Source organism: Magallana gigas, chromosome 2 (assembly GCF_963853765.1).
Source record: "Magallana gigas chromosome 2, xbMagGiga1.1, whole genome shotgun sequence".
In the NCBI taxonomy this organism is placed as follows: domain Eukaryota; kingdom Metazoa; phylum Mollusca; class Bivalvia; order Ostreida; family Ostreidae; genus Magallana; species Magallana gigas.
The window spans coordinates 35842639-35870371 of record NC_088854.1 but is presented as its reverse complement, the minus strand read 5'-3'; the positions used below and the strand labels follow the sequence as shown (position 1 = coordinate 35870371).

The following is a 27733-nucleotide window of genomic DNA, read 5'->3' as shown; positions in this document are numbered from 1 at the left end:
GCCTGCGCATGAGTTAGCCTGGTTCCTGTGCGTAATGGGTCGCTCAGGGAACCAGGCTAGCACACGTTTATCTGATTCGGGATTGGGATTCCATGCCATATGCACACATAAGTTCAGAGGCGCTGTTATTGTTAAGTTGTTGGTATATGATAGAGAAACAAAGAAATGATCGGCATGTGATATGAACTGTCAGTTGATGTATTATGAAATAAGTTAATGTTATGACGAAACTACAACAGGCATCAAATAGTATAATTTGCAATGTTTTGTTGTTTTCCGAATACACATGTAGCTTAACTTTACTTTTATAGTAGGAGAGGCTAGAGTACTTCCGTATTTAAAATTTATAAGCATTTAAGTATGATTGAATAATTATGTGACTGTATATAATAGATGGTTGAATAATTATGAAACTGTATATAAGTTAAAATCTCAGAAATTCATCAAAATATGAAATTAATTTACACAAAGCTGTCACTGCATAGATAACAAAGTAGTGAGAAGCGTAATGTATGCGCAAATAGTAGAATTCGCCTAATGCCTGATACTATATATACATGCAATCTTAATTAATATACATCATAATTATTTAAAAGAAAAAGTATGAGCCCTTTAAATTCTCAGTTAAAAAGTCAGAGCTAAACATATACGTAATACAACATACAGATTTAGTGTTTTAAAGCAGGTGGCTAGAGTGGGTGGAATCGTTGATAATCTTAAGACTTTCATGTTTTTGTTAGAATCACATGCATATGGTCCACGTATTGCAGTCTTTTTTTAAAGGACAGAAACTTGTCCGTTTTATTTTTGTCTTTTAATTATATTGAAATTAATAGGGGGTTTTTTTCAGTGCAAATTTAGAGCATTTTTTGTTAGCTCGCTATATTCAGACAGTCGTCGCATTGCAGGCATCTAAGACATGCCGCCAAAGCACTACTGCAGTTGGACCGCATGAGGGTTTGTTGGGTCGATTTACCGGCATCGAAGAAATTCTGCCATCTCAATGATTGTATTGACACAACATTTACCAATGCACATGGCTTTAAGAGGACGACTGTTTAGTTTTAATTCACATATATAGATACATGCATGCATGTATACATGCCTTTATTTAGAAATGTTGCTTATATAATGTGTTTGTGTATGTCTACAGCAGGCCTGATCTACAGATAAAAATCATTTGTCTGTCTGGGATTAAGCCTCTAAAGTATACACACGGAATTATACATACGACTTGGTGACTGCGACAAGGTGTGAAAACTGCCCACCTGTCTGTGTGTTTGATCCTAGGAATAAACAGGTGTAAACACTGATCGGGGAAATACACTGTTGAAGCAAAAAGTACAAATTTTCACGTTTAATAAAAAAAACATCATTACTGCTCGGTGCATGGGGATTGTATAATCATTTAAAATCTGTCTTTAAGTTTATAAATATTCACAAAGTACTACATTCATATAATGTTCCCCCAAAACAGGATTTATTACACCTGTTTAGTGATTAAGCATAAGGTCAAAATTCATTAAATTTCGTATTTTTTTAAGTGATTGCTTAACACTGATCGTTTACATGTAGAAATAAAACTGGGGTAGTTATTTTATTTGCTGACTTAGCAGAATTTATTTTATCACATAGTATTTGTCGGCAAAGATAAACCAAAGACAAAAAGAAAAATAATCGATATATAAAAGGAACACGTAAAAAGATAATCAATTTCTTTACTGAATCGATCTCTGATTAAATAAACTCTCTCTCTCTCTCTCTCTCTCTCTCTCTCTCTCTCTCTCTCTCTCTCTGATTTTCCAGTACATTTGTACTAAAATTTGAGGCCCTGAGTCAGAAAGGTAAAAGCCCTATTAATCCCCTAACAACATCATAACCACAAGTTCTAGCACATATTTGATTGTAAACTTATCTACAGCTACAAACTAGATGCTGTCATTGAACAGTAATACCCGCACCAAGTGTTTGCCCCTAAATAACACTGTTTTGTTAAAGTACAAGTTTTAGTAAAAACGAAGGCTACATGCAATTTCCAGTAATTTTTAAAAATTATAATTTTCACAGAGGATGAGATCCTATCCCATAATACACACGATTTGGGGTTCAACTGTTTGCATGTGAATTAATTTTTAAAGTTAATCAATAATCTTAACATTTCAATTGTCATAGAAAGTATGGTCTATATAATTATAACAAACAAAATAAAATTATGCCCCCTCCCCTCTGCGGTTGCCGGCTTTAGATTTGATTTTGTAGTGTGCCAACATCATTGTGTGCATGGATTTAGAGAAGGGGTGGGATTGAGGGGTCCAGGCCCCCCTTGTAAATTCCTTTATATTACCGCAATAGTAAAATTACTATTAATCAATGCTAAGAGGGATCTAAATTGAGAAATTCAGGGCTCTACCACCCATTGGGGGCCACATGTGGGACTAAATATGCAAAAAAAGATTTTCAAAAGAAATGTTCTCTACCCCAACTCATGTGAGGGAAAAACTGAATACATAGTTATGATGTCCATGAAGCTCTTTACCAAATTTGTGAAATTTATGGCTCCTGGGTCAGGGGTTCAGGCTCTATGTTGGGGCCACTTTGGCCATATTGTGGGAATGTATTAAATCTTATAAAATCTTTTTTACTCCCATATATATTTGAATAAAACTGAATGCATGGTTATGAAGTATACGGACTCCTCTACATAAATTGTGAAATTCATGACCCCAGGTACAGGGGTTAAGGTTCTAGGACAGGGCCAATTTAGCCATGTAGTGAAAATGTATTAAATCCTTGGAAATCTTCTTTTTTTACTCCTACACATGTGGGGAAAAAACTGAATGCATGGTTATGATGTCCACAAACTCCTCTACCTAAATTGTAAAATTCATGGCCCCTGGGTCAGAGGTTCAGGTCGTAAGGGGGGGGGGGCAATATGGCCATACAGTGTTAATGCATATAATGTTTAAAAAATTTCTTCTGACAGAATGTAAAGAAAGAAAATAAAGCCATCTGTCAGAATTTTGAATCTCAAGTCTCCCAATTTAGGGATTTGGGTCTAGGGAGGGAGAAAAACACTCAAATAGTGTACAGGGAATGGGTTCTTAATGCAGGGTGGGCCAAAATTGTGATTTAGTGTTATTGTATATAAAATGTTTTTAAAATATCCACTGACACAGAAAATAAACTAACTGCATGTTTAGGAAAAAAACATTAAGCTGTCATTTTTAATAATATTTTATGTTTCCTGCATGTAAGGCAAGGGTTATGGTGGGGGGGGGGGGTGTATTTGTCTTCTTATTTTATTCTGCTCATGAATTTTAAGGAAAGAAATAAGTTAATTCACATGTTTAGAAAAGAAAAATAATGAAGCTGTCTATCAAAGTTATCAATAAGATATTGTAAAAGCATTTGAAAAGAGTTCAGGGAAGAGGAGTATAACAGTTCATGGAGTTATCTTCCCATGCTTTTTCGCAATGAAGTTATCTTCCTATACTTGTTCATATCCAGTATTTAATCATTGAATAGAATGCAGTTAAGAAGTTGTATGATCAAAAGAGTTATGAGAGTATTTTTGGGAGTTGATTTTAAATTAACTCTCCTATGCAGTTACTCTGGCAAACCGAAACTAAAACAGTGTTTGGACCTAAGCACAAATCATTATGGCTGACAAGACTTAGTTCTTGAAAATAATCGATAAATTCGATGTAATGTACGTTGAAGCATTTTTTAAAAAGGGAAACTTATTTATAAATACCTAGCTGCAGAACTGTAGCTCTCCAGGAAAAAAATATCGACAGAGCGGTCTGTCAATATTTTTTCCCGGAGAGCTACAGTTCTGCAGCTAATAAATACCTTGAAAATAGTCAGATTTTAAATAGTACGAACAATTTAGAAATTTTATTCAGTTATATATTTTTCCACGCCAGAGTTCAATATAGTCTCGTTCGACCATCGGCTGTCTCTGTACATCTCCTACAAGCAGAGAGTCAGTCTATATTAAGAGGTCGCATCATCAAGCTATCACGTGACCTGGTATCTCTTACTTGATGGAGATTATGGAGACAGCCGAGCATCTTGTTGAACGAGACTAGAGTTCATTATTGGTTGGATCCATACAATTTTTGAAATATTTCGAATGCCGATACATAGTTTGATGGAATCAATTTTTTTATTTTTTAAATATTACACAACATGATTCATAAGAGGTTTTCTCGAAATTCTTTTTGGAAAAGTCCAAGAACTTATATTATAAAAATGTGCGTAATTTAAATACAGATTATCAACTACTTACCAAGCAAAATAACATATCGTTGATTTTAAGATTAATAATAGTCGATAAAATCAACTCCCGTCAGTACTTCAGTACTGACTTATCATTTGAAAAAAAAAGTAGTTTTGAATTTTTATTAAATAAACAAGTAGACTTGTTAAAAGCAAAGTAAACGCTAGTATACTAGCCTCCTTGTTTTAGAGTAAACTCGGGTGACCTATTGCTATCCGTTTTCATCCGTCGTCGTGCGTTAACAATTTTACATTTTTAACTTCTTCTTAAAAACTACAAGACTGATTGTTACCATTTTTGGTGTGAGGCATCTCAATGGTAAGAGAAATCTAAATTGTGAAATTCATGGCTGTACCACCCCCAGGGCGCCACATGTGGGGCCAAATATGCAAAAAAGCCAAATTTTCAAAAATCTTCCTCTCTACTCCCACACATGTGAGGAAAAAACTGGTTGCATAGTTATAATGTCTATGAAGCCCTCTACCAAAATTGTGAAATTCATGGCCCCTGGGTCAGGGGTTCTGGCTCGAGGGTGGGGCCAATATGACCATATAGTAAAACTGTATCAAATCTTAGAGAATCGTCTTCTCTTCTCCCATATATATTTGTTAAAAACTAAATGCCTGGTTATAAAGTCCATGAACCCCTCTACCAAAATTGTAAAATTCATAACCCCTTTGTCAGGGGTTCAGGCTCTAGGGTGGGGCCAAGATGGCCATATAGTAAAAATGTTTATATCTTAAACTTCTTCTCAACTCCCACACATGTGGGTAAACAATTGAATACATGGTTATAATGTCCACTAACTCCTCTACCTAAATTGTGAAATTCATGGCCCGTGGGTCAAGAGTTGATGACAATATTCAATCATCTGTATCTAAAAAATGAACAATAATTTTAGATGGTTGTAAGCAAAAAAAAATGTTAGTATTCGTGGGACCTTTTGAATGAACTCAAAAAGGGGCTGGCCCCTTCAGTTAGGGGCCAAGAGACTCGGTAAGTCTCTTACACATACCTTATAAACGAACAACATTTTGTAAAGCATTCTAGAAGCAAAGTTGTTGATGGTAACAATATTAGTTTGTAAAAAATCTTATTGCCACACCCATTGATGACGTTATTAGAGATTTTAGGGGACTAAAATCTTAAATCTTAAATGTGCTGTATTTGAAATAGAAAAACTGTTTGTTAAGCATTTGGTTTTTAGCTCACCTGAGCTGAAAGCTCAAGTAAGCTTTTCTGATCACCTTTTGTCCGTCGTCCGTCTGTCCGTCTGTAAACTTTTCACATTTTAAACTTCTTCTCTAAAACCACTTGGCCAATTTCAACCAAATTTGGCACAAAGCATCCCTAAACAAAGGTGATTATAAATTGCAGAAATGAAAGACCGATCATTATTTAAAACGGAGAAAACCTCGAAACTGTAGAAAGGGGGTGCATTTTAAAAAATCTTATTCTCAAGAACTACTAAGTCAAATTCAACGTAATTTTGCATAAATAATCCTTATGGAAAGGAAATATAAATTGCTAAAATTATCGGCGAATTATGTTTCAAATTTAAGTAATTAACGAAAATAAAAATAAAGAGATAATCGCTGTCAATCACTTTATAACTTCGGGTTCGGTATTCCATATCGAAAACAAAAGTTCGTTGTATAAGGCAGCCATGTTTGAATGTTGACGCATGACAAACGGGTCTAACTGACAAAGATGAATTTGCTTGTTGTGCGACAGTTAACGTGCGAAGGGATACTTGAAACATGCTAAATATATTTTTGCCAATTTCGTGAAGTGAATTGAGGTTAAATTTTTCAATGCGTTGACATTTTCACTTGTGACCGTGGTTTTACGGTGATTTAATTTTCGTTTATGCTTTTTAACTTGAAGTTGAGGGGAAATGTCGCCCGTATTTTGGAATTTTTACACATTGAATCCCCATATCGAATATAGAATTCTGTAAATCAGACAGTTAATTGTTTACTTGTGCAAAATGAGCAAAATCTGATGCACGTACAACATATTATATTATGAATACTATACATTCTATTGGTAATTTGGTACGATCTCTACGTTATGGTTGATTATAATGCAACGTGTTTTGTTAAGATGCTCTGCATTTTCAATCTAAACGGAGATTGTTTTTGCTGCTAGAAATATATAGGTATATATATATTATGAAAAATAAATTGTGCTCTTTCTTTATAGTGCATGTTTCTTCTGTTTTAATTGTTTACAATTTTCTCTTTACTAACCATATTCAGCTGTGTAAAGTTTCGAATGATAAGCAAGATACAGAGCTTTGCTCACAGAAATGAGGCCATGCTTTTGTTCATTCTGAATAGGAAATACCAAGTTTAAAAATCTTAAGTTGAATGTAATTATACCCGCACTTTCTAAAGAAAGTTCAGGTATATTGTTGTTACCCTGTTCCGTCCGTCCGTCCGTCTGTCCGTCCGTCTGTCTGTGCAATCGTGTCCGGTCCATATCTTTCTTATGGAGAAACATTGGAAGTTCTTACTTTACACAAGATTGCTTATAACCTAAGAGTGTGTCATGACCTTGACCCAAGGTCTTTTGGGAAAGGTCAAGGTCACTGGCAGAAAAAAATGCAAAATTCGTGTCCGGTCCATATCTTTCTTTTGGGGAAACATTGGAAGTTTTTACTTCACACAATGATTGCTTTTGACCTAAGGGTGTGTCATGACCTTGACCCAAGGTCATTTGGGTAAGGTCAAGGTCACTGGCAGAAAAAGTGCAAAATTTGTGTCCAGTCCATATCTTCATTATGGAGAAGCATTAAACGTTCTTACTTCACACAAAGATTGCTTATGACCTAAGGGTTTGTCAGGACCTTGACCCAAGGTCATTTGGGAAAGGTTAAGGTCACTGGCAGAAATATGCAAAATTCGTGTCCGGTCCATATCTTTCTTATTGGGGAAACATTGGAAGTTTTTACTTCACATAAGGATTGCTTATGACCTATGGGTGTGTCATGACCTTGACCCAAGGTCAATTGAGGAAGTTCAAGGTCATTGTTTCAAAAATGCTAAATTCTTTTTGTGTTATGTCTTGTATAAATGGAAATATTAGAAGCTAAAATTTGACACAAAGCTTGCCTGTCTCAGGCCACATAAAACTATTTTTAGACTCTCATCCCTGTCTCTCTGAAAATGGCCTGCCCCGATGAATTTTTTTAGGAAAAAAAAAATGTGTGGAAAAAAAATTTCGGAAAAAATCCGGCTCAGTATACCAATAATTCAAAATGTTTAAATATTAAATTTTTCTTGGCGGGGGGTATCAATTTGAGCATGCTCACAGTACCTCTAGTTATCATAAGGAGAGGAACTTGTAAGTTGTAAGAACTTGTTTCCAATCCTTTTGTGTAATTTACCCAATAAAATATGTTCAAATCAATTCATTGGTTGATATATTAAACATGCTTACAAATCACCTTGTTGTGTTTGTTGGATTACAGCATCCTTTAATTGCACGATACATCCTTGTACATTGCCACCAACAACGGATTATACAAGACAAAAAAAATTTATCACTTAAAAAAACTACATCCCAGAACTCCTCTTATGATTAATAAATAATATTATAAATCATAAATCATTATGATAAATAAGACACATCATATCTTTGGATAAGATAGGGGCTGTCCTATAGATGTGTAATACGGTTTTAAAAATTTAAATTTCATCCAGGGAGTCAAATAGTAGCAGAAAATTTACGTTTATCACTCCATAAAAAACCTATATCCCAGAACTTCCTCTTAGATTTAATGAATAGACACATCATACCTTGGGATATGATAGGGGCTGTCCTATAGATGTGCAATGTGTGGATCTAGAGATGAGATGGGGGGTGGGGTGGGGTAAATAAAATCACGCTTTTTTTGTAAAAAAAAAAACCTTGCAAGGCCATTTATTTTTGCTTCAAATAAAAAACCCTTAAATTTACACTTTTCTTAACTGTCGAATGATCTATTAAAATCAAAATATAATTTGGGGTACAACAAGTTTTATTAACTGGTAAAAAATATTTTTCTTTAAAAAAAAATCAAATTACATCTTGCATAATTGACAAATGATCTATTGAGATATGATCAGATGTCTTATTTTCTACCTGGGGATCAATAACTAATATTTAAGTTAAAATTAATAACAATAAATTATTAAAATTAAATGTTTATCCTCCACATCCACCCCCATCCACCCCAATCAAACCTGGTAACGTTCTAAAGATTCAGATTCTTCTTACATGTGTACAGTAGCAAATTATAAATCATTTCTTGGTATTTTTCTCTAGATGCACATTCAGATTTTGGAAATTGCTTTTTTAGCTCACCTGACCTGAAAGATCAAGTGAGCTATTCTGATCACATTTTGTCCGTCGTCCGTCTGTCTGTCCGTCTGTAAACTTTTCACATTTTGAACATCCTCTCTAAAACCACTTATCCTAATTCAACCAAATTTGGCTCAAAGCATTCTTATGGAAAGATAAATATAAATTGCAGAAATGAAAGAGAAATTTTCACTGAAAGCGGAGAAAACCTCAAAACTATAAAAAAAAAAAAAAGAAAAAAAAAAGGGGGTGCATTTTTAAAAAATCTTCTCAAGAACTACTTAGGCAAATTCAACGTAATTTAGCATCAATAATCCTTATGGGAAGGAAAATATTAATTGCAAAAATTATGGGCTAATTCTTTTTCAAATCTGAGTTATAACGAAAATAATAAGAAAGAAAAGGCGTGTTTCAAGCAATTTATAGCATCCATGAGTAGGCATGAACGGGCCAGGGCAGAACAAAAGATTGACAGTTATTAACCTGCCAATCTCATTAAAATTTCAAGATATTCACTGACCAGTATATTTGTATTCGCTGTAAATATTGCTGCAAAATAATTGGAATTGACGATTGCCAATCTGCCCCGGCTTTTATTTTGCCCTGGCCCGGGTTTGCTTACCCATTTTACCAAGACTCGTATTCTATAATTCTAAAACGCGGCTCTTTGTTTAAAGCAGCCAGGACACTATATGATAAACGGGTCGATCTGACAATGATGAATTTGTTTGTTGTGCAACAGTCCGTGTACGAAGGGAATCTTTGAAACATGCAGAATACATTGGTGCCGATTTTTTGAAGTAAATTGAGGCTAGATATTTCAATGCGTTGACAGTTTTCACATATGACGGTGGTGTTAGCTTGTTGTGATTTTCGTTTCGTTTTCATTTATGCTTTGCGTTAACCTGGGAACTGTCGCTTGTATTTCCTGATTTTTACGTATCAGAGACTTCGGTAAATCAAACAGTTTACTGTTTACCTGCGCAAATTAAGCAACATCTGATGTATTAAGAAAGAACTAAAATGCAATTCATTAAGGCTATCGGTAATTCGATATCATCTTTTGCGTAATGGTAGAATAATGCAATATGTTTTGTTGAGATGCTCGGCATTTTCTCGAGTTTATTCAGTTTAAATAGAGTTTAATATCGCTGACGGAAATATGTAGGTATATACATGTATATGATTCATTTTGAAAAATAAATTGCGTTCTTTATTTGTTATAGTGCATGTTTCTTGTGTTTAATTGTTTACAATTTCTATTTACTTACCATATTTGAGTGTGAAGCTTCGAATTATAAGCAAGATACAGAGATTTGCTCACAATTCTATGTTTGTACACAGATCTGAGGCCATTCATTTTTTCTATTTGAAATGCCGAATAGGAAATACCAAGTTAAAAATCTTAAGCTGAATGTAATAAACTCATGTGAACAAAATATGACTCAAACCTAGCAAAATTTTGAGCTCATCTTGCTTATATTTCTATGATTGACGCTGAAATTTTGGTTGATCATTAGTAATTCTATATGAATTAGAGTATGTTAAATACTTGTACACAAAAAAATTAAAGAATGATATGCTGAATATAACTACTCTCTGGGGCCTTCTCTTTATACAATGAATAATGTGAAATGTGAGTAAATAAAAACGACATCGTTAAAACAGTTTCCATAGTTCTGACACATTTCTGTTGCGGGGATAAAAGAATTATCGCTATTCCTAAGAAAATATTACATCGGAAAATTATCCTGGTTTGTAGCCATTTGTTATTTTTGAATAAAAATGAAAATAATGAGTGGGCCGTAGTAAATTAGAGTGATGTGCCTGTCAATACGGTAACACTGATTTTTATAGCTCGTTAACATGTCACGTGACAACATTTTTCAGTCCAGTGTATTCATCAATCAAGTGTGAGTAAAGTTATAAAAGTCACGAGTTTACGCGAGGTAAACAACAGTCATTTAATTATAATGGAGAAAACAAATTAAATTGCTAAATATTTTTAATTTGAGAAATTGAGCGCATTGAGGTGCAATTTTCTTCTTCACATATATACATGTTGGATTTATTTGATAAAATACAATAACTATTATATCTAAAAAAAAATACAAAAACTAGTAAGTAGTTGAGGAAGAAAATGTACCTATATGCTCTCATATATTTTGATCGCTTTATTAAGTGGGGGAGGGGGGGGCAGAACGAAAATACAGGGAATTAGAAGTTATATAACAGTGTACCCCTACCAAATATTTAGTTCTATATCTTGCGTAGGATTTTCTTATTCTGTGTAAAAACAGTATTTCATGAAGGTACAATGTCAAAGATTACGTGTATGCAAAAATAAGTGTAAAATTCGAATACTTTACAATATTTATTTTTTTGTTATTCTACCGAGGGCCATATGGCACAATATCTTTTGAACGCCCATAGTTGCTCAGGTGAGTGATGTGGCCCCATGGACCTCTTGTAATTTTTTAGATAAAGAAAATATTGTATATATTTTGGGCAACAGTTAAGTCGCCTTAACAAAGCAGTTTCATCATTAAGATAAGAATTACCCACATGGGTCAAACACTACACTACATGTGAAGAAGATAAAATACTTTATTATTTCTAGTTCGAGAAAGTCAGGGTGTCTCCAAAGGGGCATAACCTATATACCATTTGATGCGCAATGACACAAAGAACAAGAATAGATATGGTTTAGTGATGGGGATCTCAAAAGTTATCAAAATATATCATCATTTCTTATTTCAGAGAGAGGGTGTGTGTTTAAGGGGGGTGTCTACACCAAATAAGAGTAGGAGATTTTTGTTGCATGCATTTGTAACTAATAATATGCACAGTATTCAACAATAATAGACCTCAAAGTACAATACTCTATTTTTTAGAGAATTTTTAATATATCAATCTGCTTCCAGATAACCCCTTATAAGTCAAATTTTTAATTATTTCTGTTTTAAAACTCTTATGAAAGTGAAATGTTATAAAGTTTGAAAATGAAAAACAAAATAATCATGAATGAAGTTTGTATGATTTTTATTTGAATCCACATAAATATCAAACTAAAATATTAAGAAATTCTTTTAAGGCAAACTGCTGGATGAAATCCCACAAAAATCTGAAAAAGAAACAATAATCGTTGGTTAATGAGATGAAAAAAAGAAATTGAATGAAATTGAAAAATTAAAAGAAATACTTAATTATTGCAAAAATCTTGGTTTGAAAGATCCTGTTTAAGAGTTGTCTTTCTTGATTTTACTTGGTCTCTAATATCTTGGGACCAATTTTCAAATTAAAAAAAAATTACGAAGAATTTTTTTTAAAAAGGTACAAGTATATGCTAAAATGTAGGAATAAGGTTAGTAGTGCTTATGATAATGTTTGAATCTGAAAACAATATATTTTTGATGAATGCATCATATTTATATTTAACTCTTTAAAACAAAATGTAAGTAGTTTCATTGCCTTTTACTTTTTTTTATATACAATACAGATTATAAACAACCACATGCATATTGATACATACATTAGATGTCCATAGTGATACACATGTACGTGTTGTAATTAAAAACATGTTCTTTTTCAAGATTCTGTCGTTCCCTCATTTGGCTTGCAAATCCGGGCTTCCATTGCTCTTGCTACCTAGCTATATCTTTTTCAATTAAAATACATTAGTTAAGTGTCAAACTTTCAATGCAAGTCTTATACTGCAAATGTTTCAAATAATACAAGAGATGGTACTTAACTGAACTTTAGTTTTATATTAATCATGCATATATGGTTCAAGTGAAAATATTAAATCTGGTCACCTTTATCGATAATCCGTCACATATTTATTATCGTCTGTTGCAGATGACATGACAAATATGTATTGCCAACAGCATATTTCGATTTCACGTTTTCTGTACATAACAGTTGATTATCAATGTTAGTTGAAAGCTTTAGGTAGCTAAACACAGTTTCGTATAAAATCCAGGGGGTTTTCTCTGGGGAAAAGCATGATGGGTAGGGATTTTCCTGCTATTTTTATGCGGTATACATGAAAATTAATTTTTTAAATTCTCAATTGCATAATATAGTGGATTATCTGTCGAATACATGAAAAGAGTATGTAGAAAAATTTTAAAAATTAATTTTGTGAGACTCTAAAATAAAGAGAGGTAACTCCAAAAACATCTGGAATTTCATGTAGAATTTCATACATGTTTTAGCGGGTGACATAGCTCTTTGAAAAGCTGGCGAATGTACCCTGAAAATTCTATCAAACGATTCCTAAGGACTTGTTCTTGAAAATGTACAGAAATTAAAATTGCTGATTTGGTTGCATTCTGCTTTTAGGGGGAGCCTAAAATGCATGGGTGTACTGCATTTAGAGGCATCCTTTTGTCTTTTTTCCGCATGTTTTGAATGCCAAATAAATTCTAGCATTAAGTTACATGTGCATTATTCTTAAATATTTAAAAAATTCACAATTTTATCTTTCTATTGATATATAGATATATATGTAACATGTTTTTACAATTTATTTGTATAGGGGTCAGTTTTGCTTCCCCCTCATCTGAAAACATCCTTATAACGTTACATATAAAACTGTGTTTTGCACCCTTAATCACGAAGGGAATTGACAAATTTTTTAAGCGTTTATATATAATCAGGTGATTACATTCTTATCTGATCTCCCTCGTTAAAAGAGTTCAATTGAACGGTGTATAGCTATTTTGTACCACGACATAATGCTATCAATCCGGAACAAAATGGCGTTTCAAACGGATGTCAGACATATTGTGACGATGTAGCCTTCCACCTTAAAAACATTACCTGGGGGTCATACTTAACACCTTTTAATGCATCATAATGACATTAGACACAAGAATTATGATATATGATTTAGTGGGAAGGATCTCAACAGTTTTCAAGATATTTGGTATTTTCCTGTTTCTTGGGGTCTGAACAATCCCATAGGGCCATGGCCTACATTAAATTTGATTCATCATAATACATTAAGAAAAAAGGACCCCTTCCTTCCTATTATAACTCATATAAACATGATAATAGGTCTCTAAACTTACTTAAATGTAATACACAAATTTAATACAAAAAGTCACAGGGTCAATATGGGGTCAACTCAATAGTGTAAGTCTGACAAATGAAAAAATAACCTTTGCAATTAAAATGACAGAAACTGTACAAATGCGAAAGGATAGGTAATGATGATAAGCTTATTCAAATATTAAAAGATGATGATACAGTATGCTGGCAAAGGGAGATCACTTATTTAGAAAGTGAAAGTAATACTTATACCTATGGCGGTGTCTCATAATACTGTACATGCTACTACATGTATTATGCTTACCTATATTGGTCAACATCATAATGATAATCCAATTAAGCACAATATAGGAATCCCTTTAGCTGATCATCACAGAAGAAACGTTTATGCGTGTTTATAAACCTTTTCTGTATATGGAAAACACATACCGGTATGTACACCACGAGAAATTACACATCTAACCAAAGAGCTGGGTAAAACTAGTACCTGCTAATGCGGCCTGCAGACCTGTGTTGTGTAAGTAACTTGAGACAAAGATCAGTTATTTGTAACATGCATGTATTTTTATGACTTGAAATATTCATCGAAACCTGTTGCACTATTTTATTAGGTGAATGAATATGTAAAGCACACATTTCAGTCTTAAGTTAAGGTATGTGGTACAGGACACCTGCATATTGTGATGCACTCCCTATTGAAATAAACATTAAAGTATAAATGTAATATTTTCCCCCAAAATAATGTTACCTAACAGTGAAGTGCAGTGGGTTAGAGTGTTAACTACTTGTCCGTAAGTAAAGAGTTCAAATCCTGCTGGGGCTTTTAAGTTTCTAAAAAATTAAAAACTTAGTTTTTTTGGAGGGGGAGGGGGGGACAAATATATGTATTGTAAAATTTTAAAATTCTTAAACATTATCATGAAAGAATTTTGATTATAACACACTTTTATCCACATAAATATTGACATGTGTTTTATACCAGCTTAAAGTAGATCCAGTGTTCTGTGACGTCACACTTTTTTGTAAAACTTTGAATTCTTTAAAAATTGTGCAAGATAGTTTTATTTATTTTATGTGAATATAATCACATGGATGTAATTAGAATTATTGGTAGGTTAAAGATATTTACGCACTTAATTTTATACTAAATTTCCAAATTTTTATATATTTTATCTATGCAAAGGGGAAATAACTCTTTTTCTGACTTTTCTCTCAGTTGTATGTCTAAATGCTATAGTTTTTCTTATTCCAACGATTAATTTTAAAAATTTTTTGTAATTTTAGCTTTCTGATAAAGTTGACATTAAAATTAAACAAGAAAAACAAATTTCTGCCTTCAAGATTTTACTTTTAACAGAAAAAAAATACATTTTTCTAATGCTAAAATATGCTTTAGTTTATGTTTATCTGGCATCTCAAAAAGTGTGATGACATGTATATTTTTTCTAACAATTGATGAAATTTAAGTCTATTAAGTCGAAATCGGTTCGGTTTTTCAACTTTCCTCAGAGAATTTTACGAGTCTGGAGCTACCTTAAATCAGTAATTTTATCTTCTGTCCTGGCAGTTCAGCATTGTAAGTCATTGCGCAATATAATCACATGTATGTCATTTATTTTGCACTGTTTACAATCTTCTTTGTTGCAACTACATATACAGGCTTTCGTTGTTATAAAAAAAATTCTGATGTATATTTATTTATCCATGAGGAAAGTGGGGGGATCAGAGTAATACATGTAATTGTGTTTGCGGGGGGCGGGGCGGATTGGGGTTTGGTAATTTTACTATTACAGTGATATAAAGGAATTTTCAAGGGAGGAGGAGGGTCTAGACCACTCACTCCCACCCCTTCTCAAAGTCCATGCACACAAAGATGTTGGCACACAGAAGCAAATCTGAAGCCGGCAACCGCAGAGGGGAGGGGCATAATTTTGTTTGTAATAATTATATAGACCATACTTTCTATGACATGAAATGTTAAACGTTATTGATTAACTTTAAAAATTAGTACAAATGCAAATAGTTCAACCCCAAATCGTACATAAAAGGCTTCTCATGAGTTTTATGGGATGGGATCTCATCCTCTATGAAAATTATAATTTTTAAAAATTACTGGAAATTGCATGTAGCCTTTGTTTTTACTAAAACTTGTACTTTGACAAAACAGTGTTATTTAGGGGCAAACACTTGGTGAGGGTATTACTGTCTAATGACAGCATCTAGTTTTAAATGTGAGATCTATAACTTGTCATGGCGAATTTTAATCGACCTTTGCTAATCTTCTCTTATGTTTAAGTCTTGGTAAGTGACTGTGAAATTGCAGGCAAGGATTTGAAACCATAACAGGTAGAGACTTGAAACTTTTACCAATGTCTTCAGTACACTTAGAAGTTTCTTCAATCTATTGACCCCAAAAGGGTCAAATTTCCCCTTCTGGCAGTAATTCCCCTTTCAATTTCATTGATTTTACAAACACATACGAAATTTAAAAAAATACCACCCACCCCACCCCCTTTTTTGTGTGACCTTTGACCTTGACCTTGACCTTTAAGTACTGATGTGTTACAAGTATATTTAACATATACATATCAGATTCATTTATATGTGCAATTAGCTCTTTAACCCCCCCCCCCCCCCCTCCTTATTTTTAGGTTTGACTTTGACCTGACTTTGACCTTTGACCTTGACCTTTTAGAACTAATGAGTTATAAGCATATGCAACATATGTAACAGATTTAGTTTTATGTACAATTAGCCCCCCCCCCACCTTCTTTTATACAAGGATTGAATTCTTATATGAACTTGACCCTCAATATTTGCACTTGAAATTTAATAATCCTTTTTAAAATAAAACCTAAAAAAGTGTTAATTACAACCGTTTGTCAGAATTTTTTGAAAGGATGAAACACTGCCTGCCATTTGACTCCAGACCGCGTTTTAGCTACGCCTCCAAATAAAAATTCCAGCTCCAGTAAAACTCTGTAGAACTTGGCGAAAATTCATGGGACTGTTCCTCACACCTGAATCTAATTGCCTGCCAAATTTCAAACGAAATGAACCCTATTGAAGAAAGTTATCCACCTCAGCGGCATTGAAACATCATCCCGAGAAACAAAATTTCAACGCTTTGATATTTGTATCTAATAAATTCATGCTCAACTTTCACTGAAAATCCGTGTTTACATTTCTATCAGCAACCTAGGCTCCTATCTATTCTAAAGGTTTCTCAATGTTGGGGTATCAACTTCAGATGGAAGGAAGAACGCTCCATCTCTTCTTTCTATCATCATCCAAATTGACTACACAACTCAACAATTTTCACTTTCAGTCAAGTAACAAGCGACATAGCGTAGCGGCAGCCCTCTCGCCTAATAATCTAAGGGTACTCGGATCGGTACCACTGTGCAGAACCATTTTTTTTTTCAAATTTACAGATTTCCCGCAAAAGATTTAAACAAACCAAGAGGGCAAATGAATGGTGTAAAGACCTCCTAATTGTTCCATGAACAATTAGTCTACTAGTTTATTATTATTATCTATTAGTCTTGTTATTCTATTGTTTCTTTTTATTAGGGTCTTCCGTTTCCAACAGAAGACCCTTTTGTTTTTCTACGGTTTCTTTTATTTCTTATTCTTATTCTTATTATTCTTTTTATTTTTTTTCCAACTCAAATATTTCAAAATCGCTTGCATCGATTGCTTTGAAATTTTTAGGTTTTATGTGTTTTTGAAAGATCTCTATGATTTGAAAAAATTATTCGATGACGTCATCAAATTCGTCAGATATTGACGTTTTTCGCGGTATAACTACTATTTTACTTGTGACATAAGGCTGGTAACTCAATTCGGACACTTCCGGTCGAAACCGGAAGTAAAACCAATTTTTTTCAATTTTCATGATTTTCGATTTAAAAAATTAAACGTACGTATCTTACAGTCATCTTAATGCTGAGTACGAAACTGAAATCCGTTTAAAAATCGGACGATGCGTTACAAAGATATCGGGGTTTAAAAATTGATTTTTCCGGAAATTTTGTTTCTGCGTCCTTGGTTTTAAAAACAGCGTAATGTTCAAAGTAAAATTAAGGCGTACCAAAATTAATTGTTAAGTCGTACTTGAACACATTCGGATTTTTTTGATAAGTGGTTCTTGAAATCAAAAATGTTTTTGTCAATTCGTACTAAAAATCATTCGGATTTTGTTAAGTCGTACCAGGAATAATTCGATTTTTTTTCATCTTTTTATTTTAGTTACTCTTGTTATATGGTATAAGAGCTCTGCCTCTTACAGAAACTTCAAGCTTTACCTCCGACATTAACGGAAGACCCACTCGTTGCTTTACAACGAGCTTTGCTCTAGTTGTTTTTATTTTTCTTCTTGAAAATAAATTACTCTAATTAAATAAATTTCATTTAAAATAATGTCTAACATATACATCTTATAATAGTATTTCTATTGTGTTTTCAGTTATACTTATGATTGAAATTTTATATATATAAAAAATACAAAAAAAAAAAAATCATATGCACCTGTATTACGGTAGTTACAACTGATTAATCCATTTGTAACAAACTTGGATTAACAGTTTCGGAATTCTGCAATCGATTGCCATCCCTAAAGTTATTTCATAATTTTACACGGGACAAATTCATGCTCCAAAAATTCTATTACCGCTATTTGCACACTTTCTAATAAGCTCGAAAATTAAAGAAGTGAAATTAAAGGCTTTTTAGGTCACCTGAGTCACTCATGTGACCTATTGCAATTGGTCTTCGTCCGTCGTCGTGCGTTAACAATTTTACATTTTTTACTTCTTCTTAAAAACTACCAGGCCAATCGTTACCATTTTTATGTCTCTATGGTAAGAAGAATTTAAATTGTGAAATGCATGGCTCTACCACCCCTGGGGTGCCACGGGCGGGGCCAAATATGCAAAAAAGCCGAATTTTCAAAAATTTTCTTCTCTACTCCCACACATGTGAGGAAAAAAATGAATGCATGGTTATGATGTCCATGAAGCCTTCTACTAAAATTGTGAAATTCATGGCCTCTGGTTCAGGGGTTCAGGCTCTAGGGTGGGGCCAATATGGCCATATAGTTTATGTGTTTTTTGTATATATAATACCATTATTTGTGTATACCCGAGACTCGGTGATTAGTTCTCAGAATGTCGCAAATCTCGAAACCGGTCTATTTAAAGAACAGCGAAATCCTCGCTCCAGCGGTGGGTAAAATTACTAATTATCTATTAGTACAGTGTGTTACCAAAGTGGTCGGAGATACCGTTAAATGTATACAGTTAGATAGAGATTTATGGAGAATCTATTTGACCACCAAAGAGGGCAGGGACAAACTATTGCTGCAAGGCATAGACGTAGATGATCAGCATATCAGTGTCTATGATTCCAATCCGTATTCTACAGGACTGGAAGCGCCCGATGACAAATCTTTAAAAATCACAATCTGCGGTGTTCCTCTTTCAGTGGATGATAGCGCCGTTTTCGAAATGTTATCGAAATTGAAGGTTTCTCCCAAAACAGAAATGTATTATGAAAAAATTAGAAATCCTGAAACCAAAAAAATGACAAGTGTACTAAACGGCAACCGCTTTTTGTACATTGAGCCAATTCCATCAAACACATATCTACCTAGAAACGTATATTGTGCGGGGCTGAAATGTAAACTCTTTCATCAGGACCAGCATGTCGACAAACCAATAATAACGTGTACCAAATGTTGGCAAAATGGGCACAATAGATTTAATTGCGAAAATGAACCATGCTGCGCAGTGTGCAAAAAGTCGGGGCATAAACCTGGGTGCGACAAATGTGAATTCTACATTCCAGAAAAACCAAAAAACCTCAAAACCTTTCAGGGAGAAAAAGATGTTCTTTCAAATTTTTATCCTTGTGAGATGAAAATCTTTGGGGAGACCTTTAAGTCGGCGGAGCAGGCTTTCCAGACCACGAAGGCGCTTAGATCAGGCGATGTCGTTGCAGCGGAGCGCATAAGGAACTCCAAAACGGCGCTTGAAGCTAAACGCATCGGCAATCTAGTCCAAAAATCTTCTCAATGGAAAGACACGGAAAGGGATGTGATGGAACAAATTATCTCTGCTAAAATAAATCAATGCGAGGAAATGAGGGACACTCTTAGTTCCTGCAAACCATCGGTGATCTTTGGTCACCCAGTATACGACATGTACTGGGGCACTGCTCTATCATACGAGGAAACCGTCAAAACCTCACCGAGGGCCTGGCCAGGAAAGAACATCATGGGGGACATCATTGCCCACGCAGCGGAAAATTTACGAAAGAGCATTAAAAAGAAAAAGTCATCAGAAAAACGGTAACTTCTTCAAATACATGTTTGTTTGTTAAATGAACTCATCGACCATTTTTGAATGTCAACTTTAAAGTTATTGTCGCTGAACGCACGCGGACTTAATGATTACTGTAAAAGGCAAACTTTATATGACTGGCTTAGAGATATTAAGTGCCAAATTGTATTCCTACAAGAAACCCATTATATAAATGGAAAAGAAAATATTTACAATGCACGATGGCATGGTTCAAGCTATCATTGTTTTTCTACATCGGCGCATAGTAGAGGTGTTTCTATTTTATTTCAAAAAAATTTATCTCTTATTATACATAATGTACATAAATCAGATGATGGAAGAATATTGTTAATCAATATTGAATATGAACAAAATATAATTACACTTGTTAATATATATGCACCTAATTCAGAAAGTGAACGATGTAAATTTTTTAAAAAACTTACATCATGGGTACCTCAGTATTGTTTAAATGAAGAAAATATTATCATTGTTGGAGATTTTAATTCATCCTATATTGCCAAAAACAGAAGTTCGAAAAGTATAGATAATATGAAATATAAATTTAGTCTAACTGATATATGGGACAAAATTAATCCCGAAAAAGAGGGAAATACTTGGTGTGATTCAAACAATAACCCGAAAAGTAGAATAGATTATATTTTTTCTACTGAAGATTTATGTTATCCTATTGAAAAAATCTTTCTTAGAAAACCCCCAGATGTTTCAACTTCTAGAATGAGTGATCACATGGCCTTCATTTTTTATTGTACAGTATCAACAAATAGGAGGGGTAGTGGCTATTGGAAAATGAATACGTCGATTTTACATGACATAAATTTTTGTTACATTATTAACAATTTTTTTGACCAGATACCTGAGAGCATAAGTAAGGAAAACGACCCACAAGTACGATGGGAAATCATTAAATATCAGTTAAAAAAACTATGTATCGAGTACTCGATCAAGAAAAATAAAAGCATACAAACCCGTATAAAAAAAAATTGAAAAAGAAATTGAGGATATTGAACTTTCCGATTTAGAAAATAAAAAGGTTAAATATAAACAGAATCTTGTAAAAGAAATAGATACTCTGTATGCATATAAATCTAAAGGGGCAAAGGTAAGAGCTAGAGCTCATTGGATAGATGAGGGCGAAAAGAATACCGCATACTTTCTAAGATTAGAAAATAAACATCAATCACACAATGTAATAAATAAATTATCAATGGGAGGAAACAGCTTAAATGAAACATATGACATTCTAAACGCATTAAGTTCTTATTATGAAAAGCTGTACACGTCTGAAAATGTCACGAGGCATAAGACAAGGATGTCCTGTCTCTGCTTTACTATTTATCTTTGTTATAGAAATTTTGGTATTAAAGATCAATGCGTCTGAAAGTATACATGGATTTAATTTAGGACAAACAAATAAAATAAAATGCGTACAGCATGCAGATGACTGTACGTTTCCATTAAAAAATGTAGAATCATTAAAAGATGCCATAAGAATTATAGAAAAGTTTGGGAGAATGTCCGGTACTAAATTGAATATAGAAAAAACAGAAGGTATCCTTTTGGGACCACTGAAAAACTCGCTACAATATGTAGATGGTATTAAAATGACAAATAATCCAGTTAAATCACTTGGAATTTTCTTAGGACATGACAAAGAAGCTAACGATGAGAAAAATTGGTTGAATAAACTTAAAGAATTCGAGAAAATCCTAGACTCCTGGCGAATTAGAAAGTTGACGCTATTTGGAAAATGCACAGTTATTAATTCTCTAATAGTATCCAAACTATTGTATCTGTTTACAGTTCTGGAAAATCCAAATATTGAATTCATTAAAAAACTAAATAAAATTATTTATAACTTTTTATGGGGTAAGAGAGAGAGGATAAAACGTAAGTCACTTGTAAGATCAATAAACGAAGGTGGTCTTGGCCTTAAGATGTGGAGTGCAAATTAAAAAGTGTAAAAGCGGGATGGATCAAAAGACTCTATAATAAGGAAAGTTCTCTTAGAAAATATATAGAAGACATATTGAAAATTAACGGAATAAATTTTGAATATTTGTTGAGAAGCAATATTGTTAAACCAAATGTTCTAAATGTTCTACAAAAATTCCCAAAATTTTACAAAGAAATTATATGCAGTTTTAATGAATGTAAATCCTCACATGTATCACGAAAACAGCTCACCGAAAACTTGTGGTTAAATAATTTTATCAAATGTAAGGAAAAACCACTTTTCCTAGAATCGTGGATAAAAAGTGGTATCCTATATGTTTAAGATATGTTTACAATAGATGGTATAAAAGATTTAAATGATATTACAGAAAATCTTAAATCAAAAAGAAACTATTTATGTGAATATCTTATCATAAAAAACGCTATCAGAAAGTTGAATGTAGATTATTCAAATGTAAACAATACTAACATTCAAAATCCATACTTTCATTTCTGCGGAAAAATAAAACAACCGGAACATGAGAAATCGGGATTCTATTATAAAATTTTATTATCAAAAAAGACACAAAAACCAATAATGGAAGCAAAATGGTCAAAAGAATTTAATATATCAAATGATCAGTGGAAAAATATATACACGGCTAAGATAATAAACGCATTTGATAAGCAAATAGCAGAATTTAACTATAAACTTCTACACAATCAGCTGAACTGCAATTATAATGTAAATAAATGGAATAAAGATGTTGGAAAAAATTGTGTAAGTTGTGAACAAATTGAAAATATAGAACATTTAATATATGGATGTCCTGATACAAAAAGAATATGGGAAAAAGTATCAGAAATATTAAAGTTGAATATAACATGGAAAACAATTGCTGTAGGCTTTTTCTATGAGTTTACAGACACAACGAAAACTCTCAATAATGTCATATCTTGTGTAGGGTATAAGATATATAAATATAAAATGAAGTGTAGACTACAAAACGAAATTCCAAATGAGAATGCGCTTTCAAATGCTCTTAAAACATCTCTTTATTATTATTACTTTACCACAGTGAGTGCAAAAAGTGTCAAATCCAGTTACAAAATTTTGAAAACACTAGCAGACCAATTGTGATTGTATTACTATTTTTTTCCTTTTCCATATATATTTGTGTATGCATATATAAAAAATTTCAAAATATATTTTGATTTATATATTTGTATAATATTGATACGAACACTCTACATGTATCAATGACTGAATGTTATCCCCGTTTCTATTTTACATTACTATTATGATATATACATGACTTTTGTATGCATATAGACAATATGTTAGACAATATTTACGTCTATTTATATATGTTTTAAAAAATACAATCATAAATACTAAAGAAAATATATATATTTTGTACATTTATATACATAATTATTTGATTTATCTATACTGCTGAATAGCACTACTGATCCAGGGGGCCCCAGGCACCCCAGGTGAAGTATATCTTGAGAGCCTCTGCGGAGGTATTATCTCGAATTTAAATGTACATTGTTTAATAAAACTTCCTTCAAAAAAAAAAAAAAAAAAAAAATATGGCCATATAGTAAAATGTATTAAATCTTTGAAAATGTTCTTCTCTACTCCCATTTATATTTGTTAAAAACTAAATGCATGATTATGATGTCCATGAAGCCCTCTACCAAAATTGTGAAATCATGACCCCTTTGACACAAAGCTTGCCTGTCTCAGGCCACATAAAACTATTTTTAGACATTTTTTTCTCATACCCGTCTCTCTAAAAATGGCCTGCCCCGATGAATTTTTTTAGGAAAATAAAATGTGTGGAAAAAAAATTCGGGAAAAATCCGGCTCAGTATACCAATAATTCAAAATGTTTAAATATTAAATTTTTCTTAGCGGGGGGTATCAATTGTGAGCTTGCTCACAGTATCTCTAGTTTAAAGGGGCATGGTCACAATTTGGTCAAAAATTATTTGTCTGATTTTAATGTTTACAGTGCTTCAGTAAAGCATTTTTAATAGGCAACTAAAATTTGAGTATCATTTGTTGAGTTATAAGCGAGTTAGAGAGCTTGGAAGTATTTGCTATGTAAACAAAGCTTTTGTTTATATTTTGAATGTTGAAGTGAAAATTCCAGTTTTAGACCTGAAATGATTGTGTTTTTAGCACACCTGAACCGAAGGTGTTATTATCACCCATTGTCCGTCGTCTGTCCGTCCGTCCATCTGTAAACTTTTCACATTTTTTACTTCTTCTCTAAAACAGATTGACCAAATTTTATCAAATTTAATACAAATCATCCTTATGAAAAGAGGGTTTTAAATTGTTAAATAAAGGGTACAACCCTTTTTAAAAGGGAGATAATTGTGAAACAGTGAGTATAGGGTGTGTGACTTTAAAAAAAATCTTCTCAAGAACCACTGCACCAAAATTGCCAATATTTACAGAAAAGCTTGTGTATATAGTAAAGATCTTAAATTGTAAAAATTGTTACACTCGGACCAAAACAGGGGCCAAAGGCAGGGTTCAAAGTTTAACATAGAAATACATAGGAAAAATGTTTAAAAATCTTTTTTTCAAGAACCACTCCCCAAAAATGCCAATATTTGCACAAAAGCTTGTATATATAGTGAAGATTCTAAATTGTAAAAATTGTGACCCTCGGACCCAAACGGGGGCCCAAGGCATGGTTCAAACATAGAAGTACATAGGAAAAGTGTTTAAAAATCCTCTTCTCAAGAACCACCCCATCAGAAATGCCAATATTTACACAAAAACTTGTATATATTGTGAAGATTCTAAATTGTAAAAGTCTTGACCCTCGGACCAAAACTGGGGCCCCGGCAAGGTTCAAAGTTTAATACAGAAATATATAGAACATTGTTTACAAGATCTTTGTTCCATTTATTCAATTAATTGTGCACCAAGAAACCCAACTGTGTCTCCCTAATTATTGACGACTCATTGCATATGTATGTTAGTTTGTTTAATCAAGAAATGACGGATGAATATGATAAGGTGTAAAAATTCAATAAATATTATTTAAGTTTATCGCTTACAGTTTGCAATTGGAGACCGTGCCCTATAAAAAATAAAAATTAATATGTAAATTTATTTCTTTTCGGGCACAGTCTCCAAAATGAATGTAAGCGATAAATGTATCTTGTGATTTTGTTGCAATATTGCAGCTAGTTGGTAGGTTGAGCATTATATATACGGCAGATCAACGCACGTGGTGTGGATTTATTTGTAAACAACCATACCATAGGTGTAATCTTGTTTCACACAGGAATTGAACTAAATAAAAGTATGTTTTATTATAATTAGGGAAACACTGTGAATGTGTTACCCTCGTCTACAAATGATGAACCCGTGGAATTTGTTCAAAGACTGTTTAAAGCAGAAAAAAGATAATTTATTTTTGAACTTTGAAATTTCTTCAATTTTTGAAACCATGATGAGTTATGATGCATTGTATTACAAATGCATCACTACGTAGGTAATATACTGAGTATACAATCACATGGTGATGTTAAAATTGTAAAAATTTATATTAAAGAAAATGTCAGCTCGACGCCTTAATTTGTGGCCGTTCCGGCCATTGATATGTATAGGAAAGATTCTAAATATCAAAACTGGGGCCCCTAAGGCAGGGCAGAATGTTTAACATAAAAAGTTTAAAAATCTTCTTCTCAAGAACCCCTGCACCAGAAACGCCAATATTTACACAAAAGCTGGTATATATAGTGAACATTCTAAATTGTAAAAATTGTGACCTTCGGACCCCCAAGCGGGGTTCAAAGTTAAACATATATAGGAAAACGTTTAAAAATATTTTTCTCAAGAACTATAATATAACAGTTTGGGATATTACTATGCATACATCCTTAAATAATGTAGATTCTAATTTGTAAAAATCGCGACTCCCGGACTAATCATGGGGCACAAAGAGGGGTTCAAAATCGCTTAATATTTAAAAAAATATATGGGTAACATGTTAAAAAATCTTTTCTCGAGAACTACAGTGTTACAGTTTGCGGAATTACTATGCATGCATCCGTGGCTTATTTAGATTCTTAATTGGTAAAATCGTGACCCTCGGACTAATACTGGGGTCCAAAGAGAGGTCAAAGTTTATTAAAGAAATATATAGGTAACATGTTAAAAATCTAATCTCGAGAGCTACAATGCTACAATTTGTGAGATTACTATGCATACAACCTTGGATAATGTAGATTCGATAGTTTTAAAATAGTGACCCCTGGACTAATACTGGGGACACGAGATGTGTTAAAAGTTTAATGTAGAAGTATATATGGAAAATGTTTTAAACTCTTTTTCTCGAGAACTACAATGCTTCAGTTTGTCAGGTAACTACGTTAGCATTTCGAATAATGTAGATTCGAAATTATAAAAGCCATGACCCTCGTTCTGATATTGGGGCTCCAAGAGGGGTTCAAAGTTTATCATAGAAATACAGAGGGTAAATGTTTTAAATTTTTTTTCTAGAGAACTACAATGCTTCAACTTGTGAGATTACTATGCAAGCATCCTTAAATAATGTAGATTTTAAATTAATAAAGCTGTGACCACTGGACTAATACTGGGGCCCCAAAAGGGGTTCAAAGTTTAACAGAAATATATATGGAAAATGTTTTTGAAAAGTGTTTTCGAGAACTATAATGCTACAGTATGTGTGATAACTGTGCGAGGATCCTCAAATAGTGTAAATTCCAAATTGTTAAAGCCAACCATAAACCTTGGACCATTACTGGGGCCTCAGAAAGGGTTCAAAGTTAAAAATAAAAATAGCATACGCTTAGAAATAGAATGTTACAAGGAACTGTTTAGGTGAGCGATGTGGCCCATGGGCCTCTTGTTTTACGTAAAGAGTTATAAAGTAACTGTTTTACATGGGTATAACAATGTTTTATGTGATTATCCTTGTTCAGGTAGGTGATGTTCCTCATGGCATTATAGTGTTTCAATTTACTTTAATTAGGTAAAATTCTGGTCACAGCAAATCTCCTTCCTTTTAATTGGAATCATCATTGTGACTTCTATTAGAGGATTACTAATAACATTGACAAGGGTAAGTTTATCTTTCTACCATAGACTGTTAACACTTGAACATTTCTCATTTTTTTGTATCATTGATTTGTTAAAATGTTGCATTTTTTCTCCAGTTCTTTTATGCAATAGCTAGTAGCAAGTCTTCAAATGTGATAGTCCTTTGTTTGGCCCAACTTATGGTAAGTTAAAATAATATAGTCAAATAAACAAATTTTATTAATTATCACTTGAGGTTTGAATTTCATGTGCATATCAAATACAGTACATTAATTATACCCCCGCAAACGAAGTTTAGGGGGGTATATTGGTGTCACCCTGTCCGTCTGTCCGCCTGTCTGTAGACGCAACTTTGTCCCCCCTATTGAATATTTTAATACTGCATGGAACAGTTTGAAAATTTGTACACATGTTGAACACCATCTGAAGATGTGCACCTGCAATTTTTTTTAAGATCAGACAATGATTTTATGACAGTTTTCATTTTCCTTATTCTATATATTGTACACTAATGTTGAAAAGTAAGGGAGGTAATCCTTACAGATTTTATTGATTAATTAATAGTATTAAAACACTCTAAAATATATTGATATAAATACATCCAGATAGAGGTTTTTTGTCTTTATGTCTTAATTAATAAAGAATTTTTTTTTTTAA

The 27733-nt window shown here is 33.0% G+C and overlaps 1 protein-coding gene across 7 annotated transcripts in view; it reads left to right on the top strand.

Annotated features, from left to right (window-relative positions):
* The window catches only part of LOC105341203 (Golgi pH regulator), a 221285-nt gene that overhangs the window by 172172 nt on the left and 21380 nt on the right, over positions 1-27733 (top strand). For all 7 annotated transcript variants that reach the window (XR_004596369.2, XM_034447653.2, XM_034447652.2 and 4 more), the window contains 2 exons: positions 27009-27098; positions 27193-27258. Coding sequence is in view for 6 of the 7 variants with exons in the window: in XM_034447653.2 (XP_034303544.1) it covers positions 27009-27098; positions 27193-27258 (156 nt within the window). In the remaining variant the exon portion in view is untranslated. The remainder of the gene's footprint in view (positions 1-27008; positions 27099-27192; positions 27259-27733) is intronic.